Below are 22,347 nucleotides of genomic sequence, written 5' to 3' on the forward strand. Positions count from 1 at the left end.
TGCAATAATGTTTTTCTGGTAATACGTACATTTTTTTTTAAAACCATGTTATAACACCTGCAAACTTAACAGATCACTTTTCCCAGGGTTAAAGAGAAGGGATAGTTCATTCCTTTGAGTGACCCATTGTCAATGCAATCCCCATAGGGAGATTTAAAAGGAAGTGGCCAAATGTAACTATGCTGTATCAGCTCTGATTTTGCATGTTTAAAATTGTAGTTACATTCTATTGCGAAGCGATATTCTGGTGATGCACACTTCCCAAATTAATTTTAATTCCGTATTTGTTTTTATCACATACATAATTTAGCATCTATAGTTGTAAACCGTTTTCCTTTTAACTTCTATGTTTTAAAGTATCATTTAGGTAACATGTCTTCTTGCAACAAAGGGTGTTGCAGCAAACAACCTTATGTAAATGAGAAAGGAAATGGTATTGTATTTCACGTTTTCCCATATGACAATTTGCTTTGGAGCCAAAAAAAAAAAAAAAAGTTACACGAGTCAAAGACAAGATTGTATTGATGTGAAGATGACATGAAAAATCGCTTGCTAGGACTGCCGCCAAAAAAACTGATTAAATTCAATCCTATGCTGAAAAAATAAAAATAATGCTGAGTGCTTTTGAAAGACTGAACAAATTAAGGCTGAAGAAAATTCATTTTGAGGTCAAATATGAAAACTATGATGACTATAATAAATCAAACATGGATGATTTTAAAATAAGCTTACATTAATGATGAAAATATTACCTTAACTGTAAAGATAAAAAAGAATGTATTGATTGTTTGAAGGAACAAGTACTGTTCTTATAAAATTATAATACAGTACAAAGCCCATAATTCGGACGTCCATTATCCAAAATGATCTATAATCCGGACCTCAAAGGCACAAACTTTTCTTTTTTGTATGCTTTATGCATGCATGTAACGAATGAGAGTAATGTATGCTTCATGCATGCGCGCGTTGAAAGAAATGTTTAATAAAGTAAACAAATAAATATTAAGCTTTTTTTTTGTAAAATTTAATACCCTTTAGATCATAATTGCTCTTTATTTCATTAATTACGGTTTCATATTTTTAATTGTATAATTTCTGCATGCCACCTTACCAGATTTAAAGTGATGATCTACAATCCGAAAAAACCCTACTCCGGAATCGCCAAAGTCCTGACGAATCCGGATTACGGACTTTGCACTGTATTAAACAATGAGAGGAAAAAAAAAGAAAAATTTTAAAATGTTCACTCAGTGATAAAAAAAGTGGACGTCATCTAGAAAAAAAAAAAAAATTTGCATCAGAAATTCAAAAATTAAATCTCAAATAGTGAAAAAAATGAAACTAGCTAAGTATTTTAGGTAATTTATAATCATAAAAAAAACATTCAAGCAATTTCGCTTAAAGAAGACCTTCTTGGTTAGTCCTTTTGAAAAATTAAATATTCCCTTCAGACAAACCATGAGTAAAGTTGTTTTATCAACTTTAAGACACCAATCTTGAGCAGTTATTGTATAAATATAGTATTCATTTAAATGTTATGCAAGTGTATTGTCAATGTAAAATTTATAATTAGACTAAAAAGAAGTCTTAGATTAGATTAAATTTTAAATAAAAGTATCAATTTCAAGAGCAATGAAACGTAAGTTAATCTTCTTTAACAACAGGAAGAAGGGATTCCCATACATGTTCAAACCATGCCAATATAAGATTTCTTTTTTGGCCTAAGTTTAAAAAGCTATTATTATAGTTACCTTAGAGTAATATAATTCTCCCAGTTGTTATGCAGATGAAGAAGAGACTAAGAATAAAAACACAAGAAAAAACTACAACTTTTAAGAAAACTAAGCTCTGTTATGAGTAGCATACACTCATGTCCAAAATTATCTTTACATACCCAAAAATGATGATATTCAATGAAATATCGAATCAATGTGATCCGTATTTGCAGGGAATGTGTGAAAACCAAGCCTAATTAGCATTATCCAATCAAAAGTAATCAAACGGTTTGTGATATGCAAATCTAGGCGTTACGCCATCCAAGGGTGAATCAAGCGCTTTGCGCAAACTGAATATTTGAGTGAATTTCTGCAACATAGCGTTTGATTTCAGTGTGTAGGGACTCAAAGCGGTTTGTTATGGCTTCGAAGTATCATTTGGAAGAATCTGTAAAGTAGCGAATTATCGGCCGTTTAGAAGCAGGGCAGTCAATCATGGAAACAGCCACATGTCTGAATATTTCAAGACAGACTGTCTCTAAGCTATGGAAACAGTTTCAAAATGATGGAAGTGTTGTAAGGAGGCCTGGACAAGGTCGGAAATGAATGATAACTGCTTCTGAAGATCGGTATCTGGCATTAACTGCCTGTCGTAACAGAAAGGCTACTGCTCGCCAGTTAAGTTCAGAGCTTGCAGCCACCACTGGAACTGTTGCATCACAGCAAACAATATACAGAAGGCTTAATGAAAAAGGCCTTTATGCCAGAAAGCCAAGGGTATGTGTTTTACTGTCTTCACAGAAAAAGAGGGATCGCTTTAATTGGTGTAAAGAACATCAAAACTGGACTGAACATCAATGGTCCCATATTCTCTTTACTGATGAGTCGCGGTTTAGTTTAACTGGTGATTCTAAACGTGTTTACATCTGGAGGGAGTCAGGAACACGAAATGATCCCTCGAACATTGTGGAACGTGACCGTTTCGGTAATGGAGGTGTGATGGTATGGGGTGGAATAATGATCGATGGACGTACGCCCCTACACGTGTTCAGCAGCGGATCTGTGACAGGCCAGATATATCGAGATGAGGTCTTAGATCCTTATGTAACACTTTTCAGGGGTGCATATGGACCTGACGTTTTATTTATGGATGATAATACCCATCCACATCGAGCAAACCTCGTTGATGAATTCCTTGAAAGTGAAGACATTAAGCGAATGTCTTGGCCACCAAACTCTCCTGACCTTAACCCGATAGAGAACTTATGGGACTACCTTGGAAGAGCAATTGCACGTATACATCCTCTTCCTAGAGATGTAAATGCTCTGAAGACGGCATTGCTGGAAGAGTGGAGATTAATTCCCCAAACTGTGGTTAACAACGTTATTTCCAGCCTTAAAACACGTTGTGATATATGTGTACAAGTCAGGGGAGATCATATTCCATATTAAATTCGTAAGACTTAATTCTTTTTCTGAATCATTCCTTTTTTTCTTAACTCTCTTTGTCACACTTTATTACCATTTTTATTGCTTCATGCTACAATTTTATATCATATGAGGTGATCTTCAATTTTTTCTTTTGCATTTATGTGTCATCATGTTATGTATGATTCCACAATAATTCGTTAAATTATAAGTCATAGTCTCTGAGAAATCTGTGAATTTATGCATGTAAACATAATTTTGGACATGAGTGTATTTTATCTTATTTTAAAATTATATTTTCCCTGTACAGTTATTTTAAAGCTTTTCTTCAAACTTAATGTGCTAATTTATTTGCTGTGTACTGCATCCCTGCGATAAATATCAGCATGATCATGTCATCACTCCTCATTTATTTCAGGACGAAAAGTTCCACAAAATAGCCCTTCTCTTCTAAGTCCTAGTTTCTTCCTCCTTTTTCCTCATCTTTTTTAGTTTCTTCTTCTTGTTTTGAAAGAAATACATTTTTGCCACAGAAGATTAAACACTGATCAAATCATTATTTAAAGCAAAAGCTACGTCCCCAAGTTCAAACATGCATCATAAAGCACATTTTTTTTTTTTTTTTTTTACTTGCACAATACACTCTGGATTATGCAATTAAACCATTATAAATAAAAACATCTCTCACATACTTATGACAATGTTATTACTAAAGATATTGTATATAATTTTTTATATTTTCTACTGATAACTTTGCTTTACACTGACCATAACAGCAATTCTTCAGTTATTTTACAATAACCAAGCTAACTTTTTTAGACAGGATTGAGTTAATGGAAACTGATACCTTACTAATATACAAATACTCATGAAACAAACTAAAAATCTTAAGTTCACATTGAGGCTATTAAAATCTTTTCATAAAAATATAGATAAATATATACCATAAGCTTCCATTTCACAATCTGAATTAACTCTTCATGAACAATATACGGTGGCTTCCTAGACTGGATAATCTTTGGTAATTGTTCTTGGTACCTAAAAACCAGAAAAATGTACATACAATGTAATGCTGCTGAGAGATGCACATACATGACATAAAACCAAACTTAAATTTTTTCACACTTAAAAATATTTATCTTAATAAAACTCTAAAACTCCACAAAGGCTGATAATAGAACACATTTCACAATACTTTAAGAAATACATCCAATCTTTTCCTCCTCCTCAAAGTTTCTGAAATATACAAATGGGCTCTACCTTTAAATGTGCATATTTACAAATTACAATAAATAATTCCTGTGTTGTGTGGTCCTTTTAACATAAAGATTTATTAACCCAATTTTTGTTTTGGCAGTCTACAAACAGACCAACATAAGTTTGTTCTTCAAGAGTACTAATAATACTACTCCAGTATCTTCAATAAAGTGGAACCATGCTCTTTTAGGATCATTTATTTGCCTGGTATTTACAATCTTTTTCTTTTTCATGCTTAATCACAGCAAAAATTGCAGTTTTATTTTCTGAAGTGCGATTTCCTTTTTAAAATGTAGGCTGATTAGAAATAAAAACTTCATCAGAAACGTTTAGTTACACTGTTGATTTTTTTTAATAATATGTTTTAGAGCTAATATCAAAAGTTTATACATTTCTCTCAAATAAAGGGTAAATGATTATAACAAAATTAATGCTCATATAGTATAAATAAACACATGTACTAAAAATCTGTGAAATATTTATGCAAGGCCTTCAGAATTCATAAATGTATTCCATACAAAAAAAAGTTTCTTATTGGAGGCAAAGAGGGAGTTACTATGCATGACATTTCAACATTTTTATTACAGTACAAAGTCCGTAATCCGGACGTCCATTATCCGGAATGATCCATAATCTGGACATCAAAGCCACAAACTTTTTTTTTGTATTCCTTATGCATGAGCATAATGCGGGTACGCATGCGCGTTAATGCGCATTGGGAGGATGTGTCTCCAAAAATGTGTTAAAAAATACATGGCATAATTTATGGCAAGCTACCATATTTCATGGTGAGGACGATAAAGATGATAGCCACCAATTTAAAAATTTACGGACATTGCAAACTAAAGGTGAAATTTTTACAGTTATTGGATTTTGTAAAGAAATGTGGAGAAGCGGTAATAAATGAAGATGATATAATAGAAGGTTTTCATTGCGACGGCAATGCCCCAATCATCAATCAATTAACGGACAGCGAAACCTGTAGTATAGTTCTAGATCCAGAAAATACCGCTTCCGATTGACAGAGAGGTTATTGAAAACGAAAAAATTTTGATTGACAAGTTAGTTGGTATTCTAGTCATAGCAATTACAGGACTTTGACTAACAGTGGAACTTTGTAAATGAACAAGAAATTATGTCTGTTTAAAGAATTAAAGAGAAAGTATTAGCACAAAAAACAAAGCAACTTAAACAACTTACATTGAAAGAAATATTTAATAAAGTAAACAAATAAATATTAAGCTTTTTTTTTTTTTTTTTTTTTTTTGTAAATTTTGATACCCTTTAGATCATAATTGCTCTGTATTTCATAAATTATGGTTTCATATTTTTAATTATATAATTTCTGCATGCCATCTTACCAGATTTAAACTGATGATCCATAATCCGGAAAAACCCCTAATCCGGAATCGCCGAAGTTCCGACGAGTCCGGATTACGGACTTTGTAGAGTAATATATCTATTCTGTAAAGGTAAATGAAAACAAAGAATTTTAGTTCCATAAAAATTTTAAAATTAACTGATTGTATAACCTTTGAGAATTAATAAAAATTATTTGAATGTTATTAAGTATTTATGTTTCTTGAAAATCGGTGATTTAATTTGAAACCATCACTTGTACTCTAAATTATGAAACATGCTCTTAAAAATCTAAAATGGGACCTGCTAAATCTAAGGATGAAACATTATAACTGAGATTTTTAAAAATACAAATTAAAATTATAAAACTGTCACAGAAAATTAAAACCACCTAAACTTGTATCAAACAAAATTAAAAAAAGCTATCAAAACAAATGCATTTACAAACATCAAATACTCTAGCAACATTTGCTCTTTCAAAGGTAAAATGAATTTTTCTCAAAAAAACCATTGTGCAGATTCAAGGTTTTGGTGTACTGACACCAGTATACACAACATCAGTATTACAAACTATTTTTAAAAGCATGAGATTACCATGCAAAATGTTAAATTAATATCAAACAAAAAACACCAATTGAAATCTGAAAAGTACGGCTCTGATCAGTATAGTGGTCAGTGATATTAGTTGCATTATATCATTGGATCCCAGAGAAAAGAGACATTTCTTAAACGTATAGTGTCTATGGCATGGAGTAACTTAAAATACTGGCAAACCAAAAATCCTCTACCACGGTTCTCAACTTTTGACTAACGTGTACCAGCTAAACAAAAACTGAAAAACTTTAGTAACACCACTACATTTTACAATGATTATTTTTCAATTTCTCAATAGAAATATTAAAAATATATACATATTTTGCCATTTACACAACCTATCGGCTATTTGTATAATGATGCACACAAAAAAAAATATTAGATTAAAAAATTGGTTACCATTTTAGTTATCTTTCAGATTTTAAGTTATACAGTCAAAAGTCGTTAATCCAGACTTGTCGGGACTTCGGCGATTCCGGATTATAGATCATCAGTTTAAATCTGGTAAGATGGCATGCCGAAATTATAAAATTAAAAATATGAAACTGTAATTTATGAAATAAAGAACAATTATGATCTAAAGGGTATCAAAATTTACAAAAAAAAAAAAAAAAAAAAAAAAAAGCTTAATATTTATTTGTTTACTTTATTAAACATTTCTTTCAGTGTAAGTTGTTTAAGTTGCTTCGTTTTATGTGATAATACTTTCTCTTTAATTCTATAAACAGACATAATTTCTTGTTCAGTTACAAAGCTCCGCTGTTCAAGTCCTATAATTGCTGTGTCGAGAATACCGACTAATTTGTCAATCGAAATTTTTTCGTTTTCAATAACCTCTGTGTCACTTTCTTCACTATCGGAAGCGAATTATAATGACGAGGAATTTGATTTAAATCATATCAAAGACAGAGTACATCGAGATGAAATACTGCATTTAGTAAGGAATTTTAAGGCGAATAAAATAAAAACATCTGCCCTGAAGATAAGGATAGTGCTGACAGATCAACTTCCAATTCATTGCGCGCCGCCACGTCCCCCCCGGCCGCAGAGCAGCGTGAAATTGATAAACAGATTTCGAAATGATTAGAGAAACAAAGGATATGTCTTTATCCATTTTTTGCAGCAATTCCACTTTTTGTTTGATGGACATCGAAACATGCTTTCGCTTTGTAGATCCTTTGGATCTCGGAAATTATATTTGACATAATCGAAAGTTCAAGCATACTTTTATAAAATTTCTCTAACACTCTGCAAAAAGTAATAAGACGGATCTAATTCGAAGATTAAGAACAACGCAATCTGCAACATATAATTCGATAATTTTAGCTTATACCGTCCGTTGTACATTAAACGCGCATGTGTAAACGTATTATGCACATGCGCACACGCATATGTGCAGCCGTAAAGGTCTTACACGCATGCGTCAACGCGATGCATGCGCAGAAAGTTTGTAGCTTTGAGGTCGGGGTCGTTAGTGGGTGTCCGAACTAACGACTTTTGACTGTAATACTTTAATTCTAAAATTTGGTGCGAAATTTGGGCCTGTTTAAGAGATATCAATTTCTTTAAGTCTGGTCTTATTTGACTTGGTTTTAACCATAAATTAGGATGCACTTTTCATTTTGTTCTGTATTTATTTTTTAAATATGACATGGAAGAAAATACTTGTTCACAAACAGGTTGTGCAAAAAGACATTAGAATTAATAGCTTTTTTTGAATTGCCTTTATTTTTGTATTTATTTGTTCAGCCAAAAGCTTGCAAGTGTGTTATTTTTTAAATCTTCAATTAGAGTTCGATCACAGGAAATTTCTATTAATTGTTCTTTCTTCACAAGATAAAATTTCAGGTACATTTGAAAAAAAAAAAAAAAAAAAAAAGGATTTCTGATACAATTTTCTTTTTCATAATCCATGGGAAAGTACATGTTGAAATTATTTATCACTGAAAACAATGATTTTAATGTTATATACAAATTCTTCTTTTATTTTCTGTTAGAAAACGTTCTAAAAGTGGTGAAAAGCTTAAAATATTATTATCCAATTCTTTGATTATTAGCTCAAGTTTTTTTTATAATTTCATTTATTTTATTTCCAATGGTAAACAAATGAACATTTTGTTCTTGTAATCCTAAATTTATTTCATTTAACTTTCCATAAATACCAGTTAAAATATGCTAAATGCACCAACCATAATTTTCTAAATAAACATTTTTGCTATTCAAATATTTAATCACGCAGGATAATTTGAATTTCTGATTGAAGTTCAAAAAGACAATTTTAAACCTTGCCTCTGAATAACCATCTTCAGAATGTAGCAAAAGCGTTTCATGTTCACTGCCCATCTCTTGACATAAAATTGTAAATATTCTCGAATTTAAAGCTCAGCTTTTAATAAATTTAACAATTTTCACAGTTTGATTCAAACCAATTTTGAGGTTTTCAGGGATTGTTTTGACTACTAAAGCTTCACAATGAATAGAGTAGTGAGTAAATTTACTTTCAGGAGAGACATTTTTTATTTGAGAAAAACGCTGGAATATTTTCCTGTTAAAGCCCGAGTTTCATCACTGCATATGCACTTAATTCCAAGGAATATCATTCTGAAACATAAAATTGTCAATTTCTTTGAAAATTTTATTTGCAGTTGCTCTATCATGAAGAGATTCACAAAATACTCTTCAGCAATTCTTTTATCTTCTTCAAAAGGTATGTAAACTAATAACTGAACAAACTTTGTTATATCAGCGTTTTCATCCAACTGCAATGCTAAAATACACACTGCATTATGTTTTTTGAATAAATGTCTCTTTTATGGAATTTGCCATGTCACAAATTCATCGACTTACTGTATCATCTGATAACAGAATATTATTAAATTCATCAGCCACTTTTTAATTCAATAATGTTAAAACAATATCTTTAGCTGCAGGTAATGTAAGAAGGTTTTCTCCTATAGTGTGAACTTGCCCAGTCTTGGAAATTCTTAAGCTTTCTAGTTAACTAGCTTCCGAAGCTTTTTCACTTAATAAAACCTTTCATTATTTGTTTACTAGTTTTGAATTTCGCTGATCGGCTCTTAAGATATTCTTCAGATTTATCTTTTAAAATGGCATGCTTAGATTCAAGATATTGTTTATGAAAGGATGGTGTCCTACTTTGATTGGATAATAGCTAACTGCAAACAACACATTGAAGTCCATTTCATACCCATTTAAAAAAAAAAAAAAAAAAAAAAAAAAAAAACTCAAATGATAAAATAACTTTCATTATTTTTTCTATACACAATTTTTCTTTTCTTTTTAATATTCTTAGTGTTAACAGACTATCCTGGATCCATCACCTGTGAATCATCACTTTTCCCCTTAGTCAATCATAGCCATTTTTCCATTTTGAAAAATCTAAGCTTGTACTATTATTATTTTTTCACAAATATTTAAATGCACAATATATTGAGAGTTCTTCAAAAACAAGCAATGATATTCTCAAATCACATAGAAAAGTAAAGAATACAAAGCAACAAGACAAAATAGCTGTAAAATTAATTTAAAAAAGAATTATTTGACAGACTGATTAAGAAAATTACTTTATTACCTTTCCTTTAAAACATAAAATAATTCAACGATAATAAAAAAGGAACCATAACCTTCTTTTTAAGGATTCAACTCCCAAAAATTCAGGAATTTCAACACACTTCTATGAAAAATAGCATTGCTGAGATTGACATTTTTAACTGCTCAATTTTTTTTTTTTTTATCAAATTACTAAATACCATTGCTAACTATAAAATAAGAAAGTTTTGACATTTTCCATCTTATAATCAGATAATACAAGTTTATATAATTTTATGCGGCTTTATTATAGAAAGACGATACCGTTAATTTTTTTTTTTTTTTTTTTTTTTTAAACTATGAAAATTTCACCTTTTAATGACAGTGACTATCTGATTTTTCACTTAAAAAAGCTTGTTTTCCCCCATCACACAAAATACACTAAGGTAACTGAATCAATTTTATTCTCATTATAATTGAACAAAGATTACAGACCTGAAGGAAAATGTTCTTAACTATGTAAAACAAATTTAGAATTACAATTAAAAACCCAAGCTATTTGCTTAACCACACAACTCATTGTCAGTGGAACTAGAATAAAACAAAGCCTCCAAAACTATTTTTTTATCTGAATAAAATTAAATATACAGCCTCTTCATATTTAAATGAAATCAAACTAAGATATATGAAGAGCGTAAAACAATGAAAGTAACAATAAAGCATATAGTAAAATTTCTATAATTGTATTTTACCCAATTTTAAATTATATATATTAATTTTAAACTGCTCTATATTTGTACTACAAAAATGGATTATGCTGTATTATCCTTTAATTATTTAAATCAATAACAATTAAAACTCAAATTAATATCAGCTCAATTTTATTTAGTCTAGAAAGAAAGAAAAAAAAAAACACAAGAAAATAACTGCAGTTCCTAATACACTGCAAATGAAATATCGGATTCAAAGGGAAAAAAATTCCACTCCAGGCCAAGAATCAATGGAATAAACTTGGATGTTTTTGCCGTTAAAGAAAGTAAGAGAGAAATACTAATTCGACAACAGAAAATAAAATTAAAAGCATAAATTCAAAATTCCCTTCCTAGTATTTTTTCCCCCTGGAGAAAGGGGACCTTGCTGAGATCAATACTTTGTGCAGTTGCAGAAAATCAATACCATAATGAGGAGGCATCACTTTGTGAAGCATTCAGAAAAATGCAAACTCTCTTGGCATGGCAGGGAGTCTTCGGTAAACAGAAACTCTTTCTTTTTTAAGGCTTCTTTAGATAAATTATGCAATCAACTAAGAAGGAAATCGCATCTCATTTCACTAAGTCTAAATAAACTCACATCCACCATTCTTTGGAGAAAATTCTTTTTAAAAATGTAGAACATAAATATATATAAACCAGATATTCAAAACTGTTATAAGAAGTTAGTATATCATATTGAAAGCAAGCAGCACTAAGGAGCAAAAAAGTATTAAAAAAATTAATAAAAAATTATGACGGTAGGATTATATTTTTCTCGCAGGGGAGGAAATGACTTACTCCCAAATATCAAAATCCACTGAAATATTTAAATACTAATTAATCTGAAATAAATTACGATAATATTTTTTAACAAATAAAATTGGGAGGTCCCCCCCCCCCCGATTATGCTAAACTTTTACTACCAAAAAAAAAAAAAAAAAAAAAAACTGTGCATAGAGATTTCTATTAATAAAAACTGAAAATATATTCAGCAAAAAAGAATTATTTTTGTAAACTTTAATAAGAATGCAATTTAAAAAATATTAAAGGAAAATGAATTTAATTACACTTCACATAATTTAAAATATCAGTAAAAAATTATTCCCAGCTTTTACAAAATTTCACAGTGCAATTCAAAGCATATCACAGGAAAATAATTTTAACAGTCATTTGGAAATGCGGAAGGAAATAATTATTTCTTGCTAAAGTTTAAATGTTCTGAAATATGCATAATTTAGCAACTGTGCATTTATTACATAATGACCAACATTAATTCTAGATTATTAGACAAATTAGGAATATACAATGATTCAATGAATAAAGAGATTCCAATTTAGAGAATAACTATGAAACAATATTGAAAGTACTTCAAGAGAGAAATTCAGATCCACTATTATTAAATCCCAAAGCACACTCTAATACATAAGTATATTTAACTTTGTATTGTATAGTGTGCTGTGCAATGCTTTATCTAACTACTAATCAAAGCAGGACTCTACGAGGATAGATCCCTGGATTATAATATAAAAATAGGCTAAAAATTAGAATTAAAAAAAATTTTTAACACGTCCTGTGCTATTACTGCAGGATTGAAGTATAAACCTAAAGCATTTAAATTATTAAATTGGAATAAAAGCAAAGTAATTCCTCTATAATATAATAATTGCAACCGTGTATAGGAGGTTTAATACAGCTCGAAAAATAAAAATGCAAACGGGAAAATATACAAATAAATATTAATCTCCTTTCATTGAAACTCCAATTTAGAACTCGGGAAAATGAATTAAAGCTTCATAAAAGCCGATTAATATATTTCGAAAGTCTGTTTCGTTCTTCTGGTCCATTTAAGATCAAAAAACATAAAAGATTTCATAAAATTTTTATTAGAATTCATATAAAATCGAAACTCGAATCTCAAATGTACCAGAATTTTCCCTACACATTTTCAAAACACTTGGAATGCTAAACTTTTACTACCAAAAAAAAGAAAAACTGTGCATAGAGATTTCTATTAATAAAAAATAGATCTGAACCTTAAACAGCTAAAAGCCGAAAATTTATTTGAAGCAATAATTGGGAAAAAATTGAAAACCACAAACTTACTGAAATCTTACCATGATCAAACTGTATTCTTGCTAAAGAAATTAGAATTCAAACTGCTCTGGAGAAGGCGAAATTTTGTAGTTCTTGGAAAAAGTATGCGATAGGGTTCAAAGTGTCCAATAGCAGAACTAAGTATTTTTACATGTGTTCAAAATGTCCTACCCTGTGTACTACCTAATGAGTAAAATGTACTACAGTCAAAAGTCTTTAATCCGGACTCGTCGGGACTTCGGCGATTCTGGATTATCGATTTCTCCGGATTATTGATTATCAGTTTAAATCTGGTAAGATGGCATGCAGAAATTAAAAATATGAAACCGTAATTTATGAAATAAAGAGCAATTATGATCTACAGGGTATCAAAATTTACAAAAAAAAAAAAGGTTAATATTTATTTGTTTAGTTTATTAAACATTTCTTTTAGCGCGCACAATTTCGACTATGCATAATGTATCCTTTACACATAGTCAAAATTAGAAAATTGCAACCAGAAAACTATTTGATTTGTATTCGTGATATTTATAATAACGAGGAATTTGATTTAAATCATATCAAAGACGGAGTACATCGAGATGAAATACTACATTTAGTAAGGAATTATAAGCCGAATAAAATAAAAACATCTGCCCTGAAGATAAGGATAGTGCTGACAGATCAACTTCCAGTACATTGAGCGCCGCAACATAAGCTTTAAGTTAATTCTTTGGCTTACACCTTGGGCATCTCATAGGTGACAGCATGAGTTTGCTCACCTCCATTCCAGTTTTAAAGAATTCCACAGGAAAAATGAATGAGGGTTTCCCACTACTCTTTCACTTCCATCAATCTCTCGAGAAACTTTTAACTCAAGAGTATTTTAAGTGACTCAAGAGTATTTTAAGAAACTATCAATAAAAAATTGCCATTAATGGACATGGTATGGTCAGCTGAATATGGCTGACAAAATTGAAATAGATTGAGACAATTACCGAAGGGAAGTTTGACCTCGTAATGTTCTAAACAGAACTTCCAGTAAAATTCAAAGGCTCAACAAAATAGTATACGTAGACAAAAGCCTTTTTTTTACTAAGGCAAAAATGAAGTGAGTAGAACAACGATTACTTATTAAAGAAACAGGTGTTAGTTAATAACTGTCACATCTTTGGTAGCATCTCCAAACAACGTTCTGTCGACAAAATAACATACAAGTACCAAAAGATGTATCTACCATTGTGATTGTATCATTCATTCAACTTTTGATCTGAAAAAGACTATTAAAAAGGATCTCCAAGTTTTTCCCTTGAGAATTCTTTTACAGGGCTTCGGCATCATACTAAGTCATATACAGAGAATGAAATTTAAATTTAAAAAATGATAATAAGCAGAAGGAAAATGCACATATTATGATTTGAAACAAAGAAATAACTTTATTCTACAAGAAAGTACAAGATCTGTATTTCTCACGAGCTGTGAACACACACACAAATATTTAATTAAATTTCTGTTTTAGATTTTATATGTCCTTTTTGTTTTTGTTTTATACACTCCAAAATTACCTTCACAAAATTCCCATTACAAAAATACTGATATCTGAGAAACCATTACGCAAAACTGAATGAATTTATTTGGGATGATGCATACCATCAAAACATGTAAATATAGCCTGAAAAATAGTTTGTGTAAGACAGTAATACACAGCACACACACACACACACACACACAAAAAAAAAAAAAAAAAAAAAAAAAAAAAAAAAAATTAAATAAATAAAATAAAAGATCACAGGACATAAAATGGACACAGGACTGCTGAGTATTTAGTTTAATTTTATGAACATAAAAAAAAAAAAAACACTTTTATTCAAATTTTAGTACTCGTCGATCTGGTACTCAATTTTGGTACAAACTCTAAAAATATAAAAGTGAATGAGAAAATACACAAAATTATAAAAATAGTAAAAATAAATATTTATTTTTATAATTTTGTATATTTTCCCTTTCATTTTTATATTTTTCGTGTTTGTTCTACTACGAATTCTTTCTTTAATTGGATTTGTTTTAGTTAAAATAGAGAGAAGGGTATCCCTTGTATTATCGAGAAGTTGTTTCATTTATTGCCACGTTCTTGTTTCATTTATGGTAGCCTGAGTAGTTGAATGTTATGGAAACCCTATTATGACGTAATCGGTTGCACGATAGCGGTGAATTCGTAAAGGCTTGTGGTGTGTATGTGTGTTGGTTAGGAAGTATATTGCTTGTTTTGTGGTTTAGACAGTAAAATGGTTGAATGTGGCAAGATTAATTTGAAGTTCCTGTACAATTTGGAAAGAAAAGGAAAAAGAGCATTACTTGACTGGTGTGTAAATGAAGGTTTACTTAGTAGTCATTATTAGGTGTTCTCTTTGTAGGAAGGAAATGCATATGGTCGAACTTCGTTACGGAGGATATTTTTTACTCTTATTTTATGAAATTGCGTGGCGACGACAGCATACAGATTCTAATTCAGATAATTTTAGGAAGTTTTTAGATGCTGGTGAGGCATTTTGTTTGACATGTTAATTCATAAATAAGGTAAGTGGATATTTTCTTTGTGTAATGCAAAGATGAATTTAATTTTTTATGCTGTTTCACTGTTTGATTTAATATGTAGTTTATTGCGATTATATATTTTTTTGTTAGCTGCTCCTTTGACTTTTCAAGTGATTAAACTTCGATGTGTACATGGACATAGTCAAGGGGGTGTGCAAAGTTTGTGCAATTCTTTGATAATTTTTTTTAAGTGAAAATAGGTCGATGTGTACATGGATAAAGGGAGTGTGGAATGCCATTTTTGTGCAATTCTGGAATTAAGTGAAAATAGGTCAATGTGTACATGGACAGCGAGTTTGTGCAATTTTTTGTCTTGTTATTTTGGCTTTGTGTAGCGGCCAAAATAATATATTAATTATTATCGAAGAATTGCACATACTTGCTATCCATGTGCCATCAAAAATCGCCAAGAGACACCCGTAAATATGCTTTTATCTTTGTTTTGATATTGTGTTAAACCTCTTATACACGGTTGCAATTATTATATTATAGAGGAATTACCTTGCTTTTATTCCAATTTAATAATATTAGATGCTTTAAGTATATACTTCAATTCTACAGCTATAGTGCAGGATGGGTTTAAATTTTTTTTAATTCCAATTTTTACATTCTATACAGAAAGCCTCATAAGAGTCTATATATACATAAACACACACGCACCCTTTATTTTCGCAAAAGGATAAAAAATAACGTATATTCGTTATTAATAACGTTATTTTTATATATATATTATAATATATATATAAAAATAACATAACACCTTAATTCCCCCTCTCTCTTCTAAAAACCGTAATAATAATTTTTCTGGACTGCACCATTTCTAGATCAGTCTGTGTCACAGATCGTCTATACAGTGTTGCCAGATCATGCGATTTTTCGCTAATTTGCAATTTTTGACAAATTAGTGCTACTAAAATTTTGGCATTTGAGATTTTGCGAACTCTATCATTTCTTTATGCTACTTTTTACGACTTCAAGGCTTTTTTTTAATATATCGTAAAATGCTTACAGTTAAAATGATGTATCAAATAAAAATAATTTACATTATACAGGGTTGCCACTCAAACAGGAGAATGAAATTCCCTGACTTTTCCGGGTTTTCCAGGTGTGTTTCAAGAAAATTCCAGTCTATCTGCGTAATGTACGTTGGCTGTGCTAAGAGGTAAATTAATTATGGTATTACTTGTATTGTGTAGCAAATTCACTTAATTATTCAATAAATCCCAGAGGACATTTATTCTTAATTATTCTTGGTATACTTTGTCTGATAATTTTGTTTAGTTTTCCACTTAATAAAATTTAAGATATATACATTGGATAACAAATGTATGTTTTATTTAATTATTACTCATGATCATCACCAGTTCAACACGAGACTAATCCGGTCCTTATAAATCACAACGCAATGCTAAATAGTTAGCTTAGATTTTAGGTAAATTTAATTTGCGTGAGGTATGTTCTTAAAAGGCACCTTAACACTTGAAAACACAAATATAATTATAATAGTTGTTGTTTTCTCCACTGAAGATTGAGATTAGAATCTTCCCAATCTGGAACAAAATAAGGCTTTTTTTTTTTTTTTTTTTTTTTTTTTTTCAGACATTCTGCAGCTAAACGGAAGAAAGAAATCTATTTTAATAAATTGAGGTATTTTATATTTATTTCGCAGCATACATAAGGAAAAAATATGTGCATTAAATTTCGTGATGGTATGTCATCAGACTGCTATAATTAATTTCAGGATTATGCCAGAGAAAATTTCCTGAAATTTGGAAATATTATTTACTAATAATAAATAAATTTAGAGGGAAGAAGCAACATTAAATTATATGAATAACATAAAAATAATTACTTAAAAATTGAATTAGAATAATCAACGATATTTTAGCGAATATAGTTATATTACATGGCTAGCCTAGATGACTGATTACTATTTTTTTATTTTACTGCAAAATGGCAAGGTATTTATTAAAAAGAAAAAAAAAGGTTTAAAAAGATTTTGCGGTAAAATTCTAGTATACGGTAAGGCTTTGGCACGATTTTGAAGAAAATTCTCGCCAAGACCAAAATGACCCGTTTACTGCGCATCATGATGTCGCCAAATCTCATTATTATTCTAACCAAAGAACGTCTATGTAAAGAAGAAAAGTTCCATACAAGTAAAATGCTATTACGCCGTTAGAATGCGGAGGAAAAATTTGCCAAGGGATTTGGCGACGGAACCTGGCGGCCAGAATTTCCCTCTCCGCGATGTGTACAGGAAATTGAGAAACACATGTTAAGAAGAAACGCTCTTTGACAAAAAGAAAACTACGAAAATCCGTTTTTAAAATTATTGTGAAAAATCCACGTAATAATTTTAAAAACGGATTTTCGTAGTTTTTTTTTCCCCTGAAAATAACTAATCCATGAATTAATTTACTTGCGCCAAAAAATATTTTCTTTTCCTTTAGAGTTTAACCACTTGCGCTAAGACTAAACTTCACGGTTGCGGTGCCGTGCGCTACAATATAACAAGCGGTAAAGTGTCTCATTTACGCCGCTCCGCTTCTGCGAGTGCAATCCAGAGCTGTAACTCGAGAAATAAACAATCTCATTGTTAGGCGACGTGTGCACCACATTATTTTCATTTTTGCGATAAATGCTTATCGACGTGGTGTTCACGTTGCTCACGGTTTGAGACAAAAGCATCTCGACGTGCGTAGCACGTCTTTTTAGCGCAAGTCGTTAAAGAAATTTTAAACGATATTCATTTTATGAACTCTTGATAACGTGACCTTCGAACTTCGACACCGGTTTCCAGCTTTGGCAACAGATATATCAGACATGCACAGCTGTTTCCCTCTATGATGGAATGGAGCCACGTCTGTTGCAGAGAGGTTTTCTTTCTTTACAATACATATTCTTTGATTCTAAACTCCATGGTACCGTATACTAGGATTAAACCCATTTTGTTTTATACGAGAACAGGTACTTTCTTTAGTTCATGCACTGCACATGCAATTCTCGAGAATACTGGAAACCAAAAGTTGCGGGAAAGTTGCTTTGTCTTTCTAAAAGAAAATCAAATTGTAGCTGCGAAAATTGGCTCTATGCCAGCTACCCGAATGACATTCACGTGATACATAATTCGCCAAAAAAGTTATCTCTTCCGACGTCGGCGCAAAAATCGCTTTTTTTTGGCAGGATCGTTGTATGAACTTCCCTGACTTTTCCAGATTTTGACAAAAATACTTAAATTCCCTGACTTTTCCCTGAATATTTTGGTCAAATTTCAAATTCCCTGACTTTTCCCGGTTCTCCCGGTTTTCCAGGTAGCGTGGCAACCCTGATTATAAAAAAGTTTCGAAACCTCTCACCTTTTCCCCTGCCCAAGTTCTATGCTGATAACGAATCGAACAAAAGAACTTTCAGCTTGGGCGCCATATATTGGGTCCTCAAGCAAAGAAAAAAACGAAATTCCTCCTCCTGATTATAATATTGCTGAGAACTAAGCAATGGAAATGTCTTAAAAACCAAATCAATGGCATTTTCCTTAATAACAACACAAGTAAATTTAAAAGAACGGTACTTTTCCGTTTCGCCGGCGCAAGCCTCGCCATTTCCCTTTCTCCGGCGCAAATCTCGCCAAGCAGACTTTATTGGCGACAACACACAGTGTACACATAAAAAAATGTTAACAAATGTTAATTCTAAGAATTTTTTTATTTTTTTTATTTTGGAAGCATAAATATTTTAATATCGTTTAGAATTTTTTCAAATGGGTCTTTTATGTCCTTTCGCCACATAAATTCAGCGATGTAACTTTCCAGATGATGCCGAGCAGTTCCTCTGTGTTTCTTATTCCGCCATTTTGCGCTTCCCCATAATCTTTCAATTTTTGGCGTGTGCGTTCTAGTTTCCGGATCTACAAAATTGTATTTATGGTTCACTTTGAAATGTTCGAAACTTTCCTCTTCCAGTTTTTCAGTGCAATATGATTTCCATGAATCGGAATATATTGTAGTTCCTTTTTCGATGTTTTCATTTATTGCCTCTAATATAATACTCATGGATCGGTTTGGCACCATCACAGGGAAACATTCGTTTGTTTCACGACAAACTCCACCAAAGATCCACTGTTGTGGTAAAATCCGTTCCACGTTGTTTTTGCGCTTCGCGAACATACTTTCATCCACTTCAACGATCATACTAGGTCCTCCTATTTTGCGTTGTTGACGTTTAAGTAAAGAATCCACGCAAACCTCTCGCATGTAGTTATTCCAATCCGCAACTGTTCCGTGACTGATTTCCAACTGCTTTTCACACCATTAACTGAAGTTAATTCTTCACTCCAACCATAAATGAATCTTAAACACTTCAAGAAACTCAATCTCGATCATTCAAACCATGTGCCTTTCCGTATACTTCTTTTACTGCGGCAAGTTGAAAGGTTGCAACGCCATTGAATTTCGTCTCCGAAATATAATTTCATTTCATGATTATTTTCACAAATAGCAATGTTACGCAAAACGCTTTTCGCTTGAAAAAATCTGACGGATTCTTCCTCTGTCCTGAGCAAATCCCAAATTTTCATTGGTTTTTCATCCATTTTTGACATATTTGTAAAAGACGTTAATTTAAGAATTTAAAGACGTTAAATTAAAGATTTACTATGCTTTCATGGTATAACCTCTTGATTCGCCGGTTAATATCATGTGATCCCAAACGATCTCATCTCACGTAAAATACGCTACAAAAATTACTCTTCTCTCAGGAATTACATTAATTACTACATTAATTTCAAGTTAAATCTCAGTATGGAATACAAGTTTAAATGCAAGAATTATTTCAATATTATAATTAAAAAAAAATCTGTGTAACTGTATGCCAATATTGAAAAAAAAAAAGGTAAATCTGATAATAAATCTCAGCGACTTGTTTTGAAAAAGTGCCGTGAAAGGTTATCAGCGAAGATATTCGCTTTGGCATCCGTTCTACCATTTTCGGCGACTTTATCACTTGCGCCGGCGAAATGGGAAATTGCGCCGGCCAAACGGAAAAGTACCAAAAGAACAAGTGTTTTTTAAATAATAAGAATCTGAAATAAGCCCACCACGCAAAACAGAATCTCGTTGAAAAACATTACTCAATTAAAATGTTCACAATTAAGGATATTTCCTTAGAGTAGTGCATAGATGCGATATGAGGCATTTCCTTTTTATGTTATTTATTGTTTTATTTAAAATGCAGTTTATTGAGATTATACATTTTTTGTTTGGCTCCAGTGTAGAATTGTGTGCTCCTTCGGTTTTAAAGAGAAAATAGATTGATGTGCACATGGACAAAGTCAAGGGAGTGCAAAATGCCGAGTTTCAAAATTTTCAGTTTTTTTTTTTTTTTTTAAGTGAAAATATATTGATGTTTACATGGCCATTGAGTTTGTATAATTCTTTGACTTAATATTTTGGTTTTGTGTAGCGGCCATCTTGAAATTGTGCCTTGCTGGCCAATCTCCAAAAATCGGCAATTTTCAGCAAGGGGCATCCTAAAATATATTTTTATTCCCTTTTAAAACACCTGTTTTCTTCGATTCTATAAGTTCTTTGGTAGAGTTTTATGTTCCTGCAATTTTATTTTTTTAATATTGTATAAAAAACTGATATACAAGACAAAAAATATGAAAACAAACTTCTAATTTTAATTGGCTATAATATCCTATTTTTTTTATTTAATTTTGGAATTTCCTCTCTCTATATTAAAAATAGCACTATAAGCTGCATAACTCAAATTAATCAAGTGATCCTAAGTAACACTTGCACAATCACTAAATTTTTTTTACTCGAACTGAAGCTTTTTGATTCTTTCGCTTATGCTTTCCTCCTGGCCACACGATTTGAAGCTACCTTCTTTGTTCATTAAGTATGTGCTGAGCTAACAAAAATAAAGGGAGCATAAGACACTCATCTGTATGTGAACCAAATATTGCAAATTCACATTGCTTTCCTCAATAATAAAATTATCTTGAGTCAGGCCATGTGTGGCTTGCCAAGTTGCTTCGCTAGGTTACTATTATGGCACCACCAAGTTCCAAATCATTCATATCATAGTTATGTATGTATACATGAAAAATCATGTACTTAAAAAAATATTATTGATCCTTAAAATATACAAAAGAATTTTAGCACATCTTTTTCCTCATTAGCCCAAAGGGGTATTAGACCCAAAGGTTTATTAGTCTAAAAATGGCATTTTGCATCGTTTCACTTTCTGCGCTGGTTCCCTTTTAAAGTTATTGCCACCAAATATTATCACCATGTATTCTATTTAAAGAAATTAAACAATGAAGAATCTGCAAGAATGTTTCTGAAATTGTGAAAAAATAACAGTACCTAGAGCCACTGAATTTTGAATAATGATAGTCCGCCAACTGAACATGGGCACTTGGAAGCCTGAATACTGAATTTATCCATTTCAAATTTTGTAAAACTTTAACAAATTTTTAATTTATAAACTCAATGCTTTCAAAGCGAACAATGGCAACACTGCATATATATTGGTACTATTCTGTTTTGAGGGCCGTAAAGAAATTGCAGCGAAAATGTATGCGCAAAAGTGCCAAATCTAGCATACGCGCTGATTTCAGATTTCGTAACTATATATAATTCTATATTTCTTAAGACGCCATTGAAATACTAGTTTAATTTTTAAATCCTTTTTTGATATCCCATGGATTTAACAATTTGGGAATTGCCCATGACGAAAAATCTGCAATAGAATTTGGGTAAAGTGCAGATTCACCCACTGCTTGACGCATTTTTAAGAATTGCACATAGTCGGTATCCATGTACACATTGACCTATTTTCACTTGGAAAAAAATCCAAGAATTGTAGAAAAATGACACTGCGCACACCCTTCACTTTATCTATGTACACATTGACATATTTTCACTTAAAAAGTAAAAGAAAATTGACAAAAATCCAATTGTTTTACCCTTGTAAAAAGTGGCAAACAAATAAGTGGGTGATTCTGCACTTTACCGATA

General features: G+C 31.2%; 1 protein-coding gene across 1 annotated transcript in view; it reads right to left on the reverse strand.

Moving 5' to 3' along the window:
- LOC118185540 (uncharacterized) overlaps positions 1–22,347 on the reverse strand; it is a 47,730-nt gene that overhangs the window by 19,846 nt on the left and 5,537 nt on the right. The window contains exon 2 of the mRNA XM_035355411.2: positions 4,088–4,181. Coding sequence (XP_035211302.1) covers positions 4,088–4,181 — 94 coding nt within the window. The remainder of the gene's footprint in view (positions 1–4,087; positions 4,182–22,347) is intronic.

Source organism: Stegodyphus dumicola, chromosome 7 (genome assembly GCF_044657685.1).
Source record: "Stegodyphus dumicola isolate Sdum_Otavi_A_Nest chromosome 7, ASM4465768v1".
Classification (NCBI taxonomy): Eukaryota; Metazoa; Arthropoda; class Arachnida; order Araneae; family Eresidae; genus Stegodyphus; species Stegodyphus dumicola.